We start from the raw sequence: 16,804 nt of genomic DNA, 5'->3' as shown, positions 1-16,804 counted from the left end.
TCCATGAAGGTCTGTTGAAACAATTGAAAGAAGGCATCCGGTGGCTCTGTGCTCGGTTGTAGATTTTATGGCCTTTGTGTGTGTTAATATAAGGTGCCCTGGCAGTTTAACAGCCTCATTATGTGCAGAAGATGGTGTGCAATGAGGGCTTGTTTACAAATGGCATCTGTTATCTTGTTTATTCAGTTCTTGTGAACTCTTTTGTTCAGTCACATAGGCTTAACATTTTATTCTGTAGTTTTATTCCCTTTAATACTGACTTCTGATCTTTATTTATTAGTTTCAACACATTGCCCAGCCGGAGAACGCTGAAAAACTCCAGACTGGTCTGCAAAAAAGATGATGTCCACGTCTGCATCATGTGCCTGCGTGCTATCATGAACTACCAGGTCAGCCCCCAAGGCCTCTACAGGGACCATCCAGTCCACACAGACTGCACGTCTCTCTGAGCTGAGCCACATTTTGTTAAGCTAAATTCAGTTTTCTAAGTTGTTTTTATTATTACAAGTCCCATCTTGCTTATTCTGTGTCCCATCTTCTCTGTTAATGAACTGCTTTGTCTCTGTCTTTCATCTTCCAGTATGGCTTCAACATGGTCATGTCACACCCTCATGCTGTGAATGAAATTGCACTAAGCCTCAACAACAAAAACCCGAGGTAAGTTCGACCAAAGGTTGAAAAACAAAAACAAAAAAGGAACCAAAAATGAAAAGGTAGGTAAATAAAGAACAAAATCTCAAGTTTCTTTTTTCAAATAAAAAAAGAGCTGCTGGATAAAAGATTCAATAAGATGGGTTTTATGTTTTACCAACTTGGACCCACATCCATAAAAGCACAAACGCTAGATTTTGTGCACCTGCACAGTCTGAGAGTGGGAGCCCTTGTTGCTCAGGGGCACAGACGGGTCAAGGCACCGCTGGCACAGTCCACCACACTGGCAGCTGCTCACTGAGACGGCTACGAGGAGCACTCTGTGTGTGTGTGTGTGGTCGTGTTTTCACTTCATGCCCCAGGGTTTAAGGATTTTCTCAAAAGTGGATGTGGAACCACTTCGCATCACCTGTCACATTTCATCTCATCCAGACATAGAAATCCCGCGTGAATGAACTGGAGACGGGATGAGCCGGCACTTTCAGTGTCTATGCACTTTAATAAACTCACATGAATCAGGCCAAGAAGTATTCATTTTTTATACCTGGCCTTTAACCCCCCTTTAACTCTGGACTTTTGACTCTCAAGAGGTTAAACCAATGAATACACAATGAAAATTTGTTTCGCTGTGACAGTGGTTGCTGTTTATGATCTGTCCTATGCAGACGTTTCAGTAGCGAGATGATCCTAAATTACACAGTTTTCCGCTTTGTTTCCTCTGCGATTATCTCCTGCTTTTCTGTTCATTCATTAATTATTCCTGACATCATTTTCTCCCTGTTTTTCAGAACCAAAGCTCTGGTCTTGGAGCTCCTGGCGGCGGTTTGCCTCGTGAGAGGAGGCCACGAAATTATTCTCTCTGCGTTCGACAACTTTAAGGAGGTACGAGCTGCAAAGATGGTTCGGAGGAGACGAATATGTCATTACATTTTGCTTCAAACAGTGACTCAGCCCTGGAGGAATGCTCGTCTGGCAGTTGTGAGGCCGGCGTATTCCTCGTTGCTTCAAAGGGATAGCGTCTAGGAATTAATTCTGTTAGTCAACAGATTACAGACACCAGTTTAGCTGCGTCGCATAGGACGACACACACAGCCGCAAGTGATAACAGTTATATGCGTGTTAACTGGATTTGGCAGTAGCTTCAAAGCTCAGAAAAGCAGTGAGTTAGTTGTAACAGATAGCCCTGCCTGACCTCTGCCTGTCTGGATGAGGCATTCTGGCTTCTGGAGAAAGAAGTGGGAGGTTTGTGATGGAGAGAGCGCTAACAGCAGCCCCATTTTGTAGCATACGGCCCGCAAACATGGGCTGACTGCAGTTAATGTAATATTTACACTCCCGGAATGAAATATTGAGCGTTGCTCTCAGCGGCACTGGCATTAATGGGAGATTAAGGCATAGAGAGAATGTTGCCCGTCTAATGAGACGAAGTTTGAGAAAGCATTTGGATAATGTGAGTGCAGGAAGCACGGCAGCATGTTTTTCTATTCTGGTGGAGGCAGGGTTTAGTTGTTCTTTTCTTTTTTTTCCTTTTAGATGAAAAGTGACACTGTCGACCATAATGCAAGATCTATTTTTCTGAGTAACTTAGATATGTTGCTGAATGATGGGGGCTGCAGGCTAAAGCTCACAGCATTGCATCCCTCTTTTTTTCCTTCTTCCCTTCCTTCTAAATTCTTTATCATCCTCTGTCTGCCTCATTGACATCCACATGAACTCCCTGAACTGCACAGCATCTCTCTACTCCCTCTTTTTTATCTCCCAAATTCCACTCTAAACACGCTTTAACATACTGCGAGTAACATTGAAAACAGGTGCACGGTGCAAACTGTAGCTGAAATAAAATAAAAGAATGATCCTGCAGCACTTCATAAAAACGTATCTTATTAATTATCGCTTTGAAAACAGCTCTCTCTGAGATCATAGGAAGCTGTAAAGTATTTTGCAGCTTACATCAGTAGTTTTTACCACATATTGACACATGATTAATAAGTCTATGAGGTGCAATTCCTGGCTAAATCCCTGGCTTTGTTTCTCCAGCTGGTCTAAAACAAATGAAGTAAATGAATGTGTGGTTTTCTTTGCAGGTGTGTACGGAGGAGCAGCGATTCGAGAAGCTAATGGAGTACTTCAAGAATGAGGACAACAACATTGACTTCATGGTCAGCCTACGCACAGTTGTGATGACTGTTAATTGTGCTGCAATCCCCGAAAACCCTTTCTGTGAAGCCGAATGATTTTTCAGTGTCAAAAGTTCAGAGAAAATGATGTGAACTGTAATGTGTGGGCAGAAGAGGTTAGAAACAGGTCCTCATATACCTGTCTAAACCCCAATCGAACTTAAATGGTAAACATACTTGTACCTAAATGAGCTCTTTATACAACTGTTTTCTACGTCCGATTCTTTTCTTTTTAGCATTCACACACACATTCGCACTCAGAGAACACATCGAGAGCAGCTCAGTGTCTGGTATCTTCCTCAAGATTACTTTGACATGCAGACTGGGGCAGCCAGAAATTAAACGACCAACCTTTCGAATGGTAGATGACCTGCCCTGCCTCTACCAGGAGGTAGAGCAGGAGTTCAGTGTAAAAAATTAACAAACTGTTCCTCCAGTTTTGTGATATGCAGTACTATCAGTTTCTGTGCAAGGTCACTGCATAAGCTACAGATGTGTGTTGCAGTGGATCAAACCTGAGGATCCCTAAGCAAAGACCTTCTGTTTTTTCAAGGCTCAGCAGTGTTAATTAATCTGACAGAAAAGACTTAAGAACATCAATGGACATGCCACCTTATGCTTGATTTTATACGTCACACCTCTGTGAATCCATTCTAATTAATCTGAGTGAAAACCAACAGAGGCTGTGCTTGAATAGTGCTTCACTTTGAACAAGTTTCCCTTGCAGTCCTCCCGATAGGCAGTCGTCACCTGACAGCAGCTCTGAAGTGAACAGACTTTGCCAAAAGCTGCTTTCTCACACTGGGGCAGCTGAGCTTGTTGTAGGATGTTCATGAAGCCCATTTTAGCGTTGGGAAGCGCGCGTGTGTGCATTAGAAACTGTGAGTAGATCCCCCTTGATCTGTTTATGCAAGCTCCCATAGTAGTGTTGAACTGGCAGCTTTTGTTCATTTGTTTTTTCAGATCCTTTTAATCTGCCAGATAAGCTACCCTGCCAGCTAAGCAAGCAAAATAATAAGGATTTATATACCCGAGACATAATAAAAGGCAACATATATTATATATGAGCATAAAAACCAAATCGTGGAAGTAGCAAACTGGTGTATAAAAACACAAACTTGTTGCACACTGATCTATAAAGGTGTTTTACAGTCCTATAAACAGTGTAATATAGAAAATGCATATCAGAATCAGAATACTTTATTGATCCCTGGGGGAAATTATTATGCAGTGAACTCTCTCTCTCGCTAACCTTTCCTACCTGCCATTCCCCAGGTGGCGTGCATGCAGTTCATCAACATCGTCGTGCACTCAGTGGAGGACATGAACTTCAGGGTTCATCTACAGTACGACTTCACCAAGCTGTGTTTGGACGACTACTTAGATGTGAGTTGAGACATAGTGCTGCAGGAAAATGGCTAGACAGACATTCTTCTGAACACTCACAGTCCAGAGGATAGGCTGTCATTACAGTGCCCCTGAGACAGCAACCACTGTCAATAATGGCTTTTCCATTACTTCAGAAACAGTGGTCAGCTTTGTAGTTCTTTGTCTCCTGACTTTCTGCAGAAAGATCGATGTTATCCCAATGCTGTGAGCTGAAATCAAACTACAGCTCCTCTTCCCTAACTTGTTGTATCTGCTCTGCAGAAACTAAAGCACACAGAGAGTGATAAGCTGCAGGTCCAGATCCAGGCTTACTTGGATAATGTGTTTGATGTGGGAGCGCTGCTGGAGGATGCGGAGACCAAAAATGCTGCCCTGGAGCGGGTGGAGGAGCTGGAGGAGAACATATCACATGTGAGAACCCTCTAGTGTTGGTTGTACTCTTTGACTTGAGGCGAAGTTGCCGTTTTGATCTTATTTCTCTTGCAGCAGTCTGAATATTAACAATAGGAAGTTGATGGAATAGCAACTTGATATGGTGCAAAGTTTTGTTTTGTTTTTGAAAAATGCAGAACTTTTAGGCCCTGACAGATCATTTTTAATCCAGATACATGAAAATATGAAACCCTCGTAGTGCCTCAGTATATTTCTGTGCTAACATGTTGATTCGAATGGTGTCTCTTCAGTTAGTTCACATCACTCTGCAATCTTTTCTTCCTGATACTGTTCCCATAGATGACAGAGAAGCTGCAGGACATGGAGAATGAGGCCATGGCCAAAATTGTAGAGCTGGAGAAGCAGCTGATGCAAAGGAACAAGGAGCTGGAATCCATCAGGGTCAGAGCCGCTTTCTCTACCTTGACATCAGTTCTTCAACTTGGTGATAGCTAGTTAAGCTAACGGTAGAGAAAATGTAAAATATCGCCACACGTATTTTTCTGTTCTTCTCATATGTTCCTTTTTTCTGTTTCCCTGTACCACACAGGAAGTCTATAAAGATGCCAGCTCGCAGGTGCACTCGCTGCGACAGATGCTGAAGGAGAAGGACGAGGCCATCCAGCGACAAAGTAAACTCGAGAAGAAGATCCACGAGCTGGAGAAGCAGGGCACCATCAAGATCCACAAAAAAGGAGACGGAGACATCTCAATCCTAACGTCGCCGCCCTCCGCTACGGAGAGCTCGCCGGGCGCCGTGTTCGGCGGAAACGGTGTAGCCGTCAGTCCAAACCATGTTGCACTTACGGCGGGCACACCTGTTCCACCTCCACCGCCTCCTCCGCCCCCGCCGCTTCCGATGAACGGCACACGTAAGTTTAATATTAGCTCAGAATATTAAGCCGATAACAGCGGGTCAGCCTGAACTGTTTTTCTTACCCCTCTCCCAGTGTCAAACGGACCAACGTCAACAATTCCAGCAGCAGCTCCCCCGCCTCCGCCACCACCCCCTCCGCCTCCCCCGCCACCCCCAGGAATGCCTACAGAGACGTCAGCCCCTCTCCCTCCTCCGCCTCCTCCAGTGGCCCCCCCACTGCCCGGCTGTGGGACTCCCACCGTTATCATGAACTCTGGGTTAGCAGGTAAGGTCATCAAATCAACTGAGTCAATGTTCTTTAATGCATTGTGAAAATGTGTAGAATAGGGATTATGCACAATTTGTTCATATAGGATAATACAAGAGGTGATGTTTATGTGGCTCTGCTTTAGCACTGCTTTTGATTTGCTTTAGTACAGGTTTGCTGCTGTACACACAAACTTCTGGAATATTACATAACAGCGGCTAATGTACTCAGCTGCTTCTAGTTTACCTTGAGGCTATCTGATACATGTTGCCGCTGCTTCACAGTAAAGACCTTGTGTTCAGTGTTCACTTTCATACAGACTCAAACAAGCTAGCTTCAATTCATAGTTCACTGTTTGCAATCCTCTGCAACCTCTACTCGCCTTGCAGTGGCCGCGCAGGAGTCTCAGGGTGTCACTGCGGCTTAATTGCTAATTAATGGGTGAGGGAGTTTGGGTAAAGGCGAGCCTGAGGTTGGCTTTTGAGGCGACACCACTTCTTGCCTTCGTGCTTTCTGGGAGATAAGTAGTTAATCTTTTAGCTGAGATTATTAAGAATTTTTTAAAAATAAAACCAAGGTTTCGTCAAACTCTGGTGTCAGGCTTGACTCAGGTTGTGACATTAAAGTTTTGAGCTTTAGATTTAGCTCACCGTCCCCCCAAAAATCAGCTGGTTCATTTTTTCTTTTTTGTTTAATGAGCTGCTCTGAGCTACTTTTTAATCAAAACCTCCCCCTGCGATTCATAAAGTGCACAGAAATCACTGCATATGGAGTCATATGGCGATTACTTTAAATACAAAGAAAAACCACAGCAAGTTTGAACAATTTAGCAAGTGGGAAAACTTTGGTTGCTTAAAGATGTATTTTAGCCCTAAAGGAACTTTTGCCTCTTACTTTGTGCCAGTTTTTTTAAAACATTTTTTTATTACCAGTCACTTACAAGTGTTTCCTAGGACTGGCTGAATTCTTCAGCTCCGTATGATCTTAACAATCCTGTTACCGATGTGTCTCCTTTGCATAAAAATGTGGGGGGTTTTGTACCGATTCTCCTGTAAAACTCCTTTTCTTAATAAGTATTACTTTCAGCAGTGTCACTCTTACATTGTGGTCAAGAGTTATGTCAGGAAGGGCATCTGGCGTAAGACTAAACACGCCAAATCGTCTGCTGTGGTGACCTCTTGGGAGATAAACAAGCAGCTGAAAGGACCATCTAACTCCAGAGATACTGCTGGGAGGCTTTTTACTGTAGAGCTGCTGCCAGTTTGTGATGTACTGAGTTAGACAGTAGCCACTGATTGGCCTCATTTTAGTTGGTGGGCTCAAACAGAATATTAAAAAACAGCAATCAGATAAATAGAAAGACAGGAACATATTTATTATATATTTTGTTTCCCATCTGTGTTGAGTAGAACACCACAATACACGTTCAGACTTATTTTACTAGGATTGCTCTGCTCAGTGGATTAGTATTGATAAGTGACCCTTGTGTGACTTGATGACTAAGTTCTGTCACTAATCAGCTCTTACTGTATGTAGATGGGGGTAAATATTTCCCCCTCGGAGAGCAGATTCTATACTGTACTGTGTGATTTGAGATGTGCATTAATTCTCACTAACCCTCCTTTTTATTTGTCTTATAATTGTTTCCTTTTTTTGCCGACCAGAGGGACCCATCAAACTCTTCTGTAGGTTATGCTTGTCGTGTTTGCTGTTTTGTCCCCACCCCTCCCTCTAGTGTCCCACATTTCACTTCCCCAGTTAAAAACACAAACCTCTTTGCTGTATTCATGCTGTATTTTCACGTTTCTCAAACACTTTCTGTCTTCTTTCACCATTTTCATTAACGTGCGCTTGCCAACATGCTATATAAAGCAACACATCCCCAACTAGTTTTCCCTTGAAAAACACTGCAATCTCCACATTTCTGCAGTATTACTCCAGTGTTTGTTTAAGTGTTTATTTGAATGAAATCTGGCAACATCAGAAAGAGTTGAGTGCATGCTGAGGCACAGTGACCTGCTGTGGCATGCAGATGATTAAAGCGATAGGCGCCGTGCATACTGGAATGCTGTTTACCTTTCCCATGACGGCCTTATCTTATTTGTCCCTGCTGACACCTTGTCCGTGTGGGGAATCAGGGCACCATGTCAATGTTCAGCTTCAATGAAGCAGCAGTGGTGGCTACAAATAGCTATAATCTGTCCAATAAATAGTTTGTCATCAGGCTTACCGCATACACCGTTTACTTAACAGGTACACCGATCCCCTTTGGCCTTTACTGTCCAGCCAAAGGCTAAGAAGCTTTGCTCTATTTGGGGAAAAAATACATACAAGGCAGCGTAGTTTCTGTTTTATTTTGAAGGGCTTACAGAAAGCATTTAGTTCATGTAAATAACACAAAGTGGGACTTTGTTTTTAGAGATTAGACAGATATGGCATCTAGCTACCCAGAGAGTCATATCCATGTGTGTTACCAGTCCCAGGTACTTGTCTACCCTTTCACCTGCATGCTTATGTGAACTGTTGATTGTAGATAGACACCCTGTGCTAACTTGTCTGTATTCTGTTTAAGCTGTTAAGATCAAGAAACCCATAAAGACCAAGTTCCGTATGCCCGTCTTCAACTGGGTGGCCCTGAAACCAAACCAGATCAACGGGACTGTTTTCAATGAGATTGATGATGAGAGGATACTGGAGGTAAAGTTCTCCGCTGATTCAGAGGTTACGCATCCGTTTCCTGCCTATATCCCAGGAAAATGAATCACGAATTGACTGCTGTTGCTTTTTAGGACCTGAATGTTGATGAGTTCGAGGAGATGTTTAAGACGAAAGCCCAGGGCCCGCCCATCGACCTCACTGCAAGCAAGCAGAAGGTCATCCAGAAGGGACCCAACAAGGTGACTTTGCTGGACTCCAACAGGGCAAAGAACCTGGCCATCACGCTGAGGAAAGTGGGCAAGACACCCGAGGAGATCTGCAAAGCCATTCAACTGTAAGCCTTCAACTGGTGTTCCTGCATGCAGTCTGTTTTTCTAAACTCACATAGCTGTATGCCTGTTTTTCTTATAAAATAGACTAATGGTTCATAACACGTGTCCTTGTGTCTCCTCATCGTCCAGGTTTGATTTACGGACTCTGCCGGTGGACTTCGTGGAGTGTCTAATGCGCTTCCAGCCCACGGAGAACGAGATTAAAGTCCTGCGACAGTTCGAGAAGGAGCGCAAGCCTCTCGAAAGCTTGACGGATGAGGACCGCTTCATGATGCAGTTCAGTAAGATCGAGAGGCTCATGCAGAAGATGACCATCATGGCCTTCATCGGCAACTTCGCCGAAAGCGTGCAGATGCTTACACCGGTGAATAACGACGCTACGTTGTCATTCTTAATGTTTTTATGCTGCAACCTTAGAAAGCAACAGCGCTGTGCTGGATTTGATGTCTCATTCTCACCCACAGCAACTGCATGCAGTCATTGCAGCATCTGTGTCCATCAAGTCATCACAGAAACTGAAGAAGATTTTAGAGGTAACGGAACCATTTGCGTCCCTTATGACGCATCGTGTCAAATGCATGCGTGGTTTCCTTTTTCATTCTTGTTTGCTCCTGTCCTGCAGATTATCTTAGCTCTTGGAAACTACATGAACAGCAGCAAAAGAGGAGCGGTGTATGGATTCAAGCTGCAGAGTTTAGACTTGGTAAGTTGCATTTTGTTACCTTTTAGCAAAACTTTAAAGACTTTTAGAAAATGTTTCAACATGTCTGTGTTTTCTTTCTTTGCAGCTACTTGATACCAAGTCTACAGACCGGAAACAAACATTATTACACTACATAGCCAATGTGGTTAGAGAGAAATACACACAAGTTTCCCTTTTCTACAATGAGATGCACTATGTGGAGAAAGCTGCAGCAGGTGAGTCGTACAGTGAAGTTAAGTTGGGTGGAAGTGAACAGCGCATAATCTGACTGCGTCTGTCAGTGAGAAACAGACAGAATCTTATCATGTTTCTCTTGGAATAAACTCCAGAATTTAATTGTGTATTTCTTTCTCTAGCCGGCGGTGCAATTTATCCATCTAGAATCTAGATTATTGCAGTGTGAGTTGCCAACCTGTGCAGATGTGAGTTGTAGTCTGTTTTAGGGTGAAAGGCACCATGCATAGGTCAGCTGTCTATGATAGGGTGATTCACACATATGGACAATTTAGAATAGAGACAAGTGTAACAGGAGTAAAGGTAGTGAAGGTACATGAGTTTAAATATCTGGGGTCCACCATGTAAAGTAACAGACAGTGCACACGAGAGGTGAAGAAGGGTGCAGGCAGGGTGGAGCAGGTGGAAACGAGTGTCAGAAGGATGGCAGGATGAGTAAAAGGAGCGGTTTACAAGATGGTAGTGAGACCCGCTGTGATGTACGGTTTGGAGATGGTGGCACTGACAAAAGCAGAGCGCAAGATGTTAAGATTTTCAGTGGGAGCGACCACCAGGATGGATGAGATTAAAAATGAGTACGGGACAGGGCTGAGATGGTTTGGACATGTGTAGAGGAGGGAGACTGGATATAAAGTACAAACCATGTTGAATATGGAGCTACCAGGCAGGAGGGAACGCAGAGCAGATTCATAGATGTAGTGAAGGAGGGACATGCAGAGGGTTAGTGTGACAGTGGAGGATGGGAGGATTAGGGTGAGATGGAGTCAGATGATCCACTGTGGCGACCGCTAAAGGGAGCAGTTGGAAGAAGAGGTTAATCTACTCCATGCATTTATCTGACTGTGAGAGTAAGGGAATAGAAAGAAAATGGCAGAAATGTAGAAAGCTAGACAACTCATGCCACAACAATCTAGATGCTCAAACTGCACTACAGCCCACAGGAGAACAATGTGATTTAGATCTAGAAGATGCTACACACTTTACATGTACAGGTTTGTGTCATGTAAGCTAAACTTCTCTGTGTTCACAGTGTCGCTGGAGAACGTCCTGCTGGATGTTAAGGAGCTGCAGAGAGGCATGGAGCTGACCAAAAGAGAATACAGCATGCATGGCCACAACACCATGCTCAAAGAGTTCATTGCACACAATGAGAGCAAGCTAAAGAAGCTGCAGGATGATGCCAAGATCGCACAGGTAAAAGGGTGATTCGTGGCTCGCTGTCAGACACTGGGGCATGTATTTGCATGCAAACGTGATTGGTCCACATACAGTGCAGGCAATGAGTCTGTGTTACTTCATTTGACAGATATCTGTGCCTTTTGCTCTTGTTTTTGCTTTTTTTTAAGGATGCTTTTGATGAGGTGGTGAAATTCTTCGGCGAGAATGCCAAAACCACACCGCCATCAGTCTTCTTCCCTGTGTTTGTGCGATTTGTTAAGGCCTACAGGGTGAGTTGGATATTAGTCTCGCACATTGGACAGAAACAGACAAAACACACATGATAAATAGTAGTCTTCACTTCATTTAATTGAATTGAATTTGAACATGAATGTGAAATCTTCTCAGCAAGCGGAGGAGGACAATGAGCAAAGGAAAAGACAGGAGCAGATTATGCTGGAAAAACTTATGGAGCAAGAAGCCATGATGGAGGAAGACCAGAAGGTAAGCACCCCACCTCCCACCCTCCTTTCCCAGCTCTCCAACTACCCTTTTCTACTTATCCCCAACCCCCTACTTTCTAGGACAGGAGTCTACAGAGGATAACAATGACCAGAAGGTAAGACAGCTCCACTTCCTCCCCTTCCGCTTCATCCTAATTTCCTCCAGACTCTTGATCACAGGATTAGTTGAGTGCCGACTGCCTGCTGGGCGCGCTTGTATCTAGTTCTGCAGTCTTACGCCCTGCTGAGTCACATCGCATCAACTCAGAATCGGCGATTATACGACTTGAACGGTTCAATTAACTCACACACACGCCTGAATGAACCGAGGCATTTTTTGAGCTGAAACAAATTACAAGTGGGAGAATCCTTTGTCGAAGATATTTTACTTACTGGCCGTAACACTTTTATGTGCCTGTGTCTTCCTCAGTCTCCATCCCATAAGAGCAAGAGGCAGCAGCAAGAGTTGATCCAGGAGCTCAGAAGGAAACAGGTGAAAGACAGTCGCCACGTCTACGAAGGCAAAGACGGAGCGATCGAGGACATCATTACGGGTAACGTCCCCCGGATCACGTGGCTACAGTCTGTGGCTAAACTCATATTTACACACATCCACACTCACACAGACACACACACACACACTTGGTGCCCTGCATGAAGGTCCTTTTCTGCTATAAAAGCAGTCATTAACAGAAGGATTCAAAACTAACACAATGACTTTGGCTCTTTTAAGTTTCAACTGTCAGGTTCTTGAGAACCAAAGGTAATACCTGACTAGTCCAAACATGCACTGACGGCAATCTGTTCAACTCAAATGTGTCTCATCGTGGCTTATCTGCTTTGTCTTTGCTTTGTAACACCATCTGTACATAGGCAATCCCGGATATGATTATCTCCAGCAATAAAAACTTAGGGATGAAATTCACCCTTTGTTTACTGAGGGGAGATAAAACTTGAGTAAACTCGAGCAACTGAGTGTATTAACTCAGTTCAGTACCTAAGTAAGCTTCAGTGTATTTTTTAGGCACTCTAGCTTTTATTATAGTCTTTGTATAGCTTAAACTAGGCCTCATTGAATCTCTTCAGTTCAGTTTAACACCAACCTCCCTTTAAGCCATCTCTCTACTGATTGGCTGCCCCTGGCAAACAGAAGTTCTGAGAAGCAGCAATAAAAGATGAACTTTAAGTATTTAGTTTTATCTTTTATATTTAATTACATTTTAGAGAGAAATGTTAGATAGTTTCTACAGAACACAGGCTACTTTTATAAAAATACAAAACATCTAATGGATTGTAACAGTAACAACCCAGGCTTTAAAGATAAAGTGGTGACAGTTGGCTCATTATCAAAGAGCTATAACAGTAAAATGTTACTGATGTCTCCTTAACAGTATAACCTTGATATCATCTGTTTTTGGGAGAATTCGGCCGTAGAATTCGCTGTGACCTTCTTTAAAAAAAGACTTCGCCTTTGCATCGAGATGGTGTTGTTGGGTATTTTGCTTAGTGCTAACCAGTGCTAAACCCCTGTAGGAGTCTGCTTTTCTTACATTGTATTTGTCTTGTTTTGTCTTGGCTGTTGTCCCTGTCGTTTCCAATGCAGTGCTGAAGACCGTGCCCTTTACCGCCCGCACAGCCAAGCGTGGCTCTCGGTTCTTCTGCGAGTCCGCTCTCAATGAGGAGTACCATTACTAAGCTTGTAGAACTCTCTATCTTCTCAAAGGTTGCTGGAAACAAACAGTTCTCTTCTTGGTGTCCTTCTCTCCTTCCTCCTCTGCATGCCTTTTCCCCCCCCCCACGATTCTCCTTTAACAGTTACGCTCACCTCTCACACCTCGGACCTGTGCATGTGCACTGTGACAAGCCCTGGAGACACGCCCGAGTGCGGGTGTTGTGTTTCTTGTTTTTTTTTTTTGTCTTTTTCAAAACAATTCTCCCTCACCCCACGTGTGTTCACATTTTCTCCCTCACTGACCATCATAAGGTGCTGGGGTAACAGTTTTCTTTCCACAAATGCATGGAGTGTGACACCCACATTGATCATCATTGTTTTATCAAATACAGCAAACCATAATGTCACAGAGAGAGCAGTTTCCAATCTGGACTTTAAGAGTGCTGAGAAGTAAAGAAACGCCGTTAAGCTGGCTGCTGCCATCTAGTGGCCAAGACTCAAAAACAATTACTGAGCTATGAACATACTTAAAAAGTTTTTCTCTTCTTAGCCTCTAATTGGGTCACTATGACATTAACATGTCGCACTACATCTTGCAATATACAAGCTAAGGTCATCATCTTCACAGCAGGTATGATGTAGAAGTGTCTGTGGCATTATACCTTGCTTTTTTTTGTGTGTTTTCAAAGAGTGTTTTCATTCAAAATTCATGTTTGTTCACTATCACATGTCATTATCACATGTTCATAGTTGTGTGCATGCTGATTGCTTCATCCCTGCTGCTTGCTCCTACTGCACCCCCTGCTCTCCCAGTTAGTCCATGTGCCACGCTCGCTTTGCCACTCTGGGTCACTTCTCGGTGACTCGGTGTGGTCTGTCAGGCTCGTTGCTATTCTGCATGGTGTGTGCATATAGATCATCTGGTGCATTTCAGGAGTTTGTGTGTGCTACTAACATGCAACCAGGTTGCTTCACTGAAGGTTTTGAGGTGTTTGAATCACTGGTTGTCAGTGTTTTTCCCTGGCTGCATGCATGCTTCAGTGTTTTGTTTTTTTTGGTGGTGATGAATTGTGTTTGTTTCAGTTTACAGTTGTGCTGCACAGAAAGGTAGAAATGGGCTCTCTTCCATCTTGCTGGTAGCCACTTTGCAAAGCAGTCTGGGTCTAGTAACAAGGAGAAAGAAAAAGCTTTTATCCTTCTCTCCACTCCCTCCTCCGCCAGTTGAAACAGTTAACAACCTCTAGCTCTGTCCTCTCTCGTGTCCTTACCCAGCTCTAGCTTTTCTACATCCAGCCTACTGCCACACCGCTTGGCTCTTGCAGCGCTCTTTTAGTAAAGCCAGTGTGAATTGTTTGGCTGACGTGCACCGGTCAGCCTCCTTCTCCATTTTTAACCTTCATTTTGTCTTCTCTTCATCTAGCCCTAAAGAAGAATAATATTACTAAATTTCCCAATGTCTACTCGAGGGTAAGGAACTCCTCCAGTAGCACCCCTGTAGTGGATGTGCCCCAAACCTGGCAAGCATCTCTTTATTACCTCAGTTTCTGTCATACTTCTTTCATTTCAAGTCCACTCATCATTGACCTACTTCTGTTCATCGATGTACTCATTAATGCTCCTTTGTAGCAGGAAGTTTCTGTGTGTAGTGATTAGCACATAACCTTACTCTCCTCACTTGTCGCTTTGGCTTTATTGTAGAGAAAAGATACATTTTCATGCATTCACAATATGCATGAGAGATTTCCTAGATTTCTGGCAGAGGTTTTTAAAAAAAATTCTGTGGACTGTCTAATGTTTAAAAACCAAAGACAGGTTGTTTGGCTGTTGTTTGTGTAGACATCACACTGCTTTGAAAGACAGGCTGCCAGCACTGTGAACATGTGAGCTCATCAAAACACCCCGATGAAGACGCCTGACACCATCTTTTTATCCATGCCCATCCCCGACCCTTCTTTTCTATCTCAGATTTGAGGAATCAGCCTTACAGGAGAGCGGACGCCGTACGGAGGAGTGTCAGGAGACGCTTTGATGATCAGAACCTGCGGCCGGTCAACAATGGCGACGTAGTCATGTGACGAGGGAATAGTGCATGTGCTAGGGCTGGGGATGGGGGGAAGGGAGAAAGGTATTGGGGGGGTAGAGAGAGAGAGAGAAAGAGAGTAAGGAGTGACAAAAAGATCGAAGCAGAGTGAAGGATGACGCGTGAAAGTCAGGTGTTTGTAGCAACATGTGAGATGATTATGTATATATATTACATAAGAATACTCAATATTCCACATCTGTGCTATAGTATTAGCAGCATTTCACTATGAAGGACTGGGACACGTATGGGACTGAATTTAAAGTGTCTGAAAGGTTGATTTAAAAACCTTTGACGAGCCAAGTGCCTGAATTTTATTGTTGTTGTTTTTTTGTGGTTTCACGTCACGTTGCCGTGTTTGCCTAATGACTGTTCTTAATAATCCCACTCTGAGCAATACAACGTGACCTGGCTTTAATTTTTCAGATGTGTAAAACTGGACATGCGGTGGCCTTAAGAGCCACGTGAAATGGCGTTACGTGGGGAAAGATGTAGAATGTACAGGACGGGTTCTCTTTTTAGCTGTTACAAATATTATTGTTACGGCCCTTTAGTCCGCTCCTCTAACAACATGAACATGCTCAACCTGCACTTTTTAAAAAAATTTTTACATCTCATGAGGGTTTCTCAAATTATTAAAGGGCTGTTAATGTGGTATGAACTCTATATTTGTACTAAAGCAACTATAAAGGTAAATAAAGACCAGTTTAATGTGAATTCTGTTTATAGCAGGTATCTCCATACTGATTCTTCTGTCATGTCTTATTACGAGTGATCAGTAAGGGCTGAATTTGTAGCTTCTAATCCATTAAAAAACAACTTATTTTCAAGTTGTGCATATCTGTAGCTGCACAGCTGGTTTTGTGGAAGGAATTATGCAGAGCAAGAAAACCGAATACCTTTTCTGTTGGGGGTAGAAACTGCACGCAAGATGCGAAACTTTACTGGATGATCTTATTGTCAGAACTGGACATAACTAAACGTCGTGCTTCTGCGAGCGTTTTACAGGTTAACAACATTCCAGGTCACCGAGTCTACTCGCTTTACTGTAATTTTAATGTATAGTATTTAACCACTTAAAAGATTCATTTAAGCTTATGTCGTCATCTAATGTGTGTTTTAAAACGGGGCAAAACAAAAGTATACAACATAAAAAGTTTCCTAAATGTACAGATATTTTGCTACAAACTGTTTTTTTTGTTTTTTTTTACCTAATTCACATCACCAGATGGTTAATATTGTACATATTGTTTAAACAGAAGTTTTCCCTGCCTTGTGCTATACAGCTTGAATGTTATTTTAACTTAGTTTTTTCCCCCCATTTTTGTATATTTAATTAAGCCAAATTCAGCCAGAAATCTACAGTAGTGTGTTTGATCATCTTTTACTGTTATGCAGACGGCAGTGGGGTCACGCACTTTACCTGTTAGGGTGTCAGAGGTGCATAAAAACAAAGAAAGTCTGGAAAAGGTTCTGATGTGCAGATGTTTATACACGCCAACTTAATGGCTACACTAACAATCAAAAGTAGTTCTGTTCATTGTCTCCACTGAAGCATGTGACGCCATCGGCTCCTTTTCTTTGCACTTCACTGTCTGTGGCAGCGTAACTTCTCGAACTGGATATTACCAGCATGCTTTTCTCTTGGACGTTCACCAGAAATGTATTTTAGGCAGTTTGTGCTTATAACA

The 16,804-nt window shown here is 43.1% G+C and overlaps 1 protein-coding gene across 14 annotated transcripts in view; it reads left to right on the top strand.

Moving 5' to 3' along the window:
- Window positions 1–15,140, top strand: part of fmnl2a (formin-like 2a) — a 47,735-nt gene extending 32,595 nt beyond the window's left edge. For 3 of the 14 annotated variants that reach the window (XM_085250636.1, XM_085250633.1, XM_085250628.1), the window contains 21 exons: window positions 281–389; window positions 581–657; window positions 1,440–1,533; window positions 2,736–2,810; window positions 4,104–4,214; window positions 4,479–4,628; window positions 4,950–5,051; window positions 5,200–5,521; window positions 5,600–5,791; window positions 7,438–7,458; window positions 8,346–8,470; window positions 8,563–8,765; window positions 8,893–9,127; window positions 9,228–9,296; window positions 9,386–9,466; window positions 9,552–9,681; window positions 10,731–10,894; window positions 11,047–11,148; window positions 11,267–11,362; window positions 11,792–11,915; window positions 14,999–15,140. In XM_085250636.1, the coding sequence (XP_085106762.1) occupies window positions 281–389; window positions 581–657; window positions 1,440–1,533; window positions 2,736–2,810; window positions 4,104–4,214; window positions 4,479–4,628; window positions 4,950–5,051; window positions 5,200–5,521; window positions 5,600–5,791; window positions 7,438–7,458; window positions 8,346–8,470; window positions 8,563–8,765; window positions 8,893–9,127; window positions 9,228–9,296; window positions 9,386–9,466; window positions 9,552–9,681; window positions 10,731–10,894; window positions 11,047–11,148; window positions 11,267–11,362; window positions 11,792–11,915; window positions 14,999–15,108 (2,692 nt within the window). In that variant the 3' untranslated portion in view covers window positions 15,109–15,140. Of the gene's footprint in view, window positions 1–280; window positions 390–580; window positions 658–1,439; window positions 1,534–2,735; window positions 2,811–4,103; window positions 4,215–4,478; window positions 4,629–4,949; window positions 5,052–5,199; window positions 5,522–5,599; window positions 5,792–7,437; window positions 7,459–8,345; window positions 8,471–8,562; window positions 8,766–8,892; window positions 9,128–9,227; window positions 9,297–9,385; window positions 9,467–9,551; window positions 9,682–10,730; window positions 10,895–11,046; window positions 11,149–11,266; window positions 11,363–11,791; window positions 11,916–12,964; window positions 13,085–14,453; window positions 14,551–14,998 lie in introns of those variants that run through there. The other 11 variants (XM_085250637.1, XM_085250629.1, XM_085250642.1 and 8 more) reach the window with 7 other exon arrangements.
- Window positions 15,141–16,804: the final 1,664 nt, after the last annotated feature.

This window comes from Mchenga conophoros, linkage group LG16, assembly GCF_057382185.1.
Source record: "Mchenga conophoros isolate Kocher_MC1m ecotype Shallow Benthic linkage group LG16, M_conophoros_male_GT1.1, whole genome shotgun sequence".
In the NCBI taxonomy this organism is placed as follows: Eukaryota; Metazoa; Chordata; class Actinopteri; order Cichliformes; family Cichlidae; genus Mchenga; species Mchenga conophoros.
Note: the sequence above shows the minus strand (reverse complement) of the source record. Positions and strands in the feature narration are given on the sequence as shown.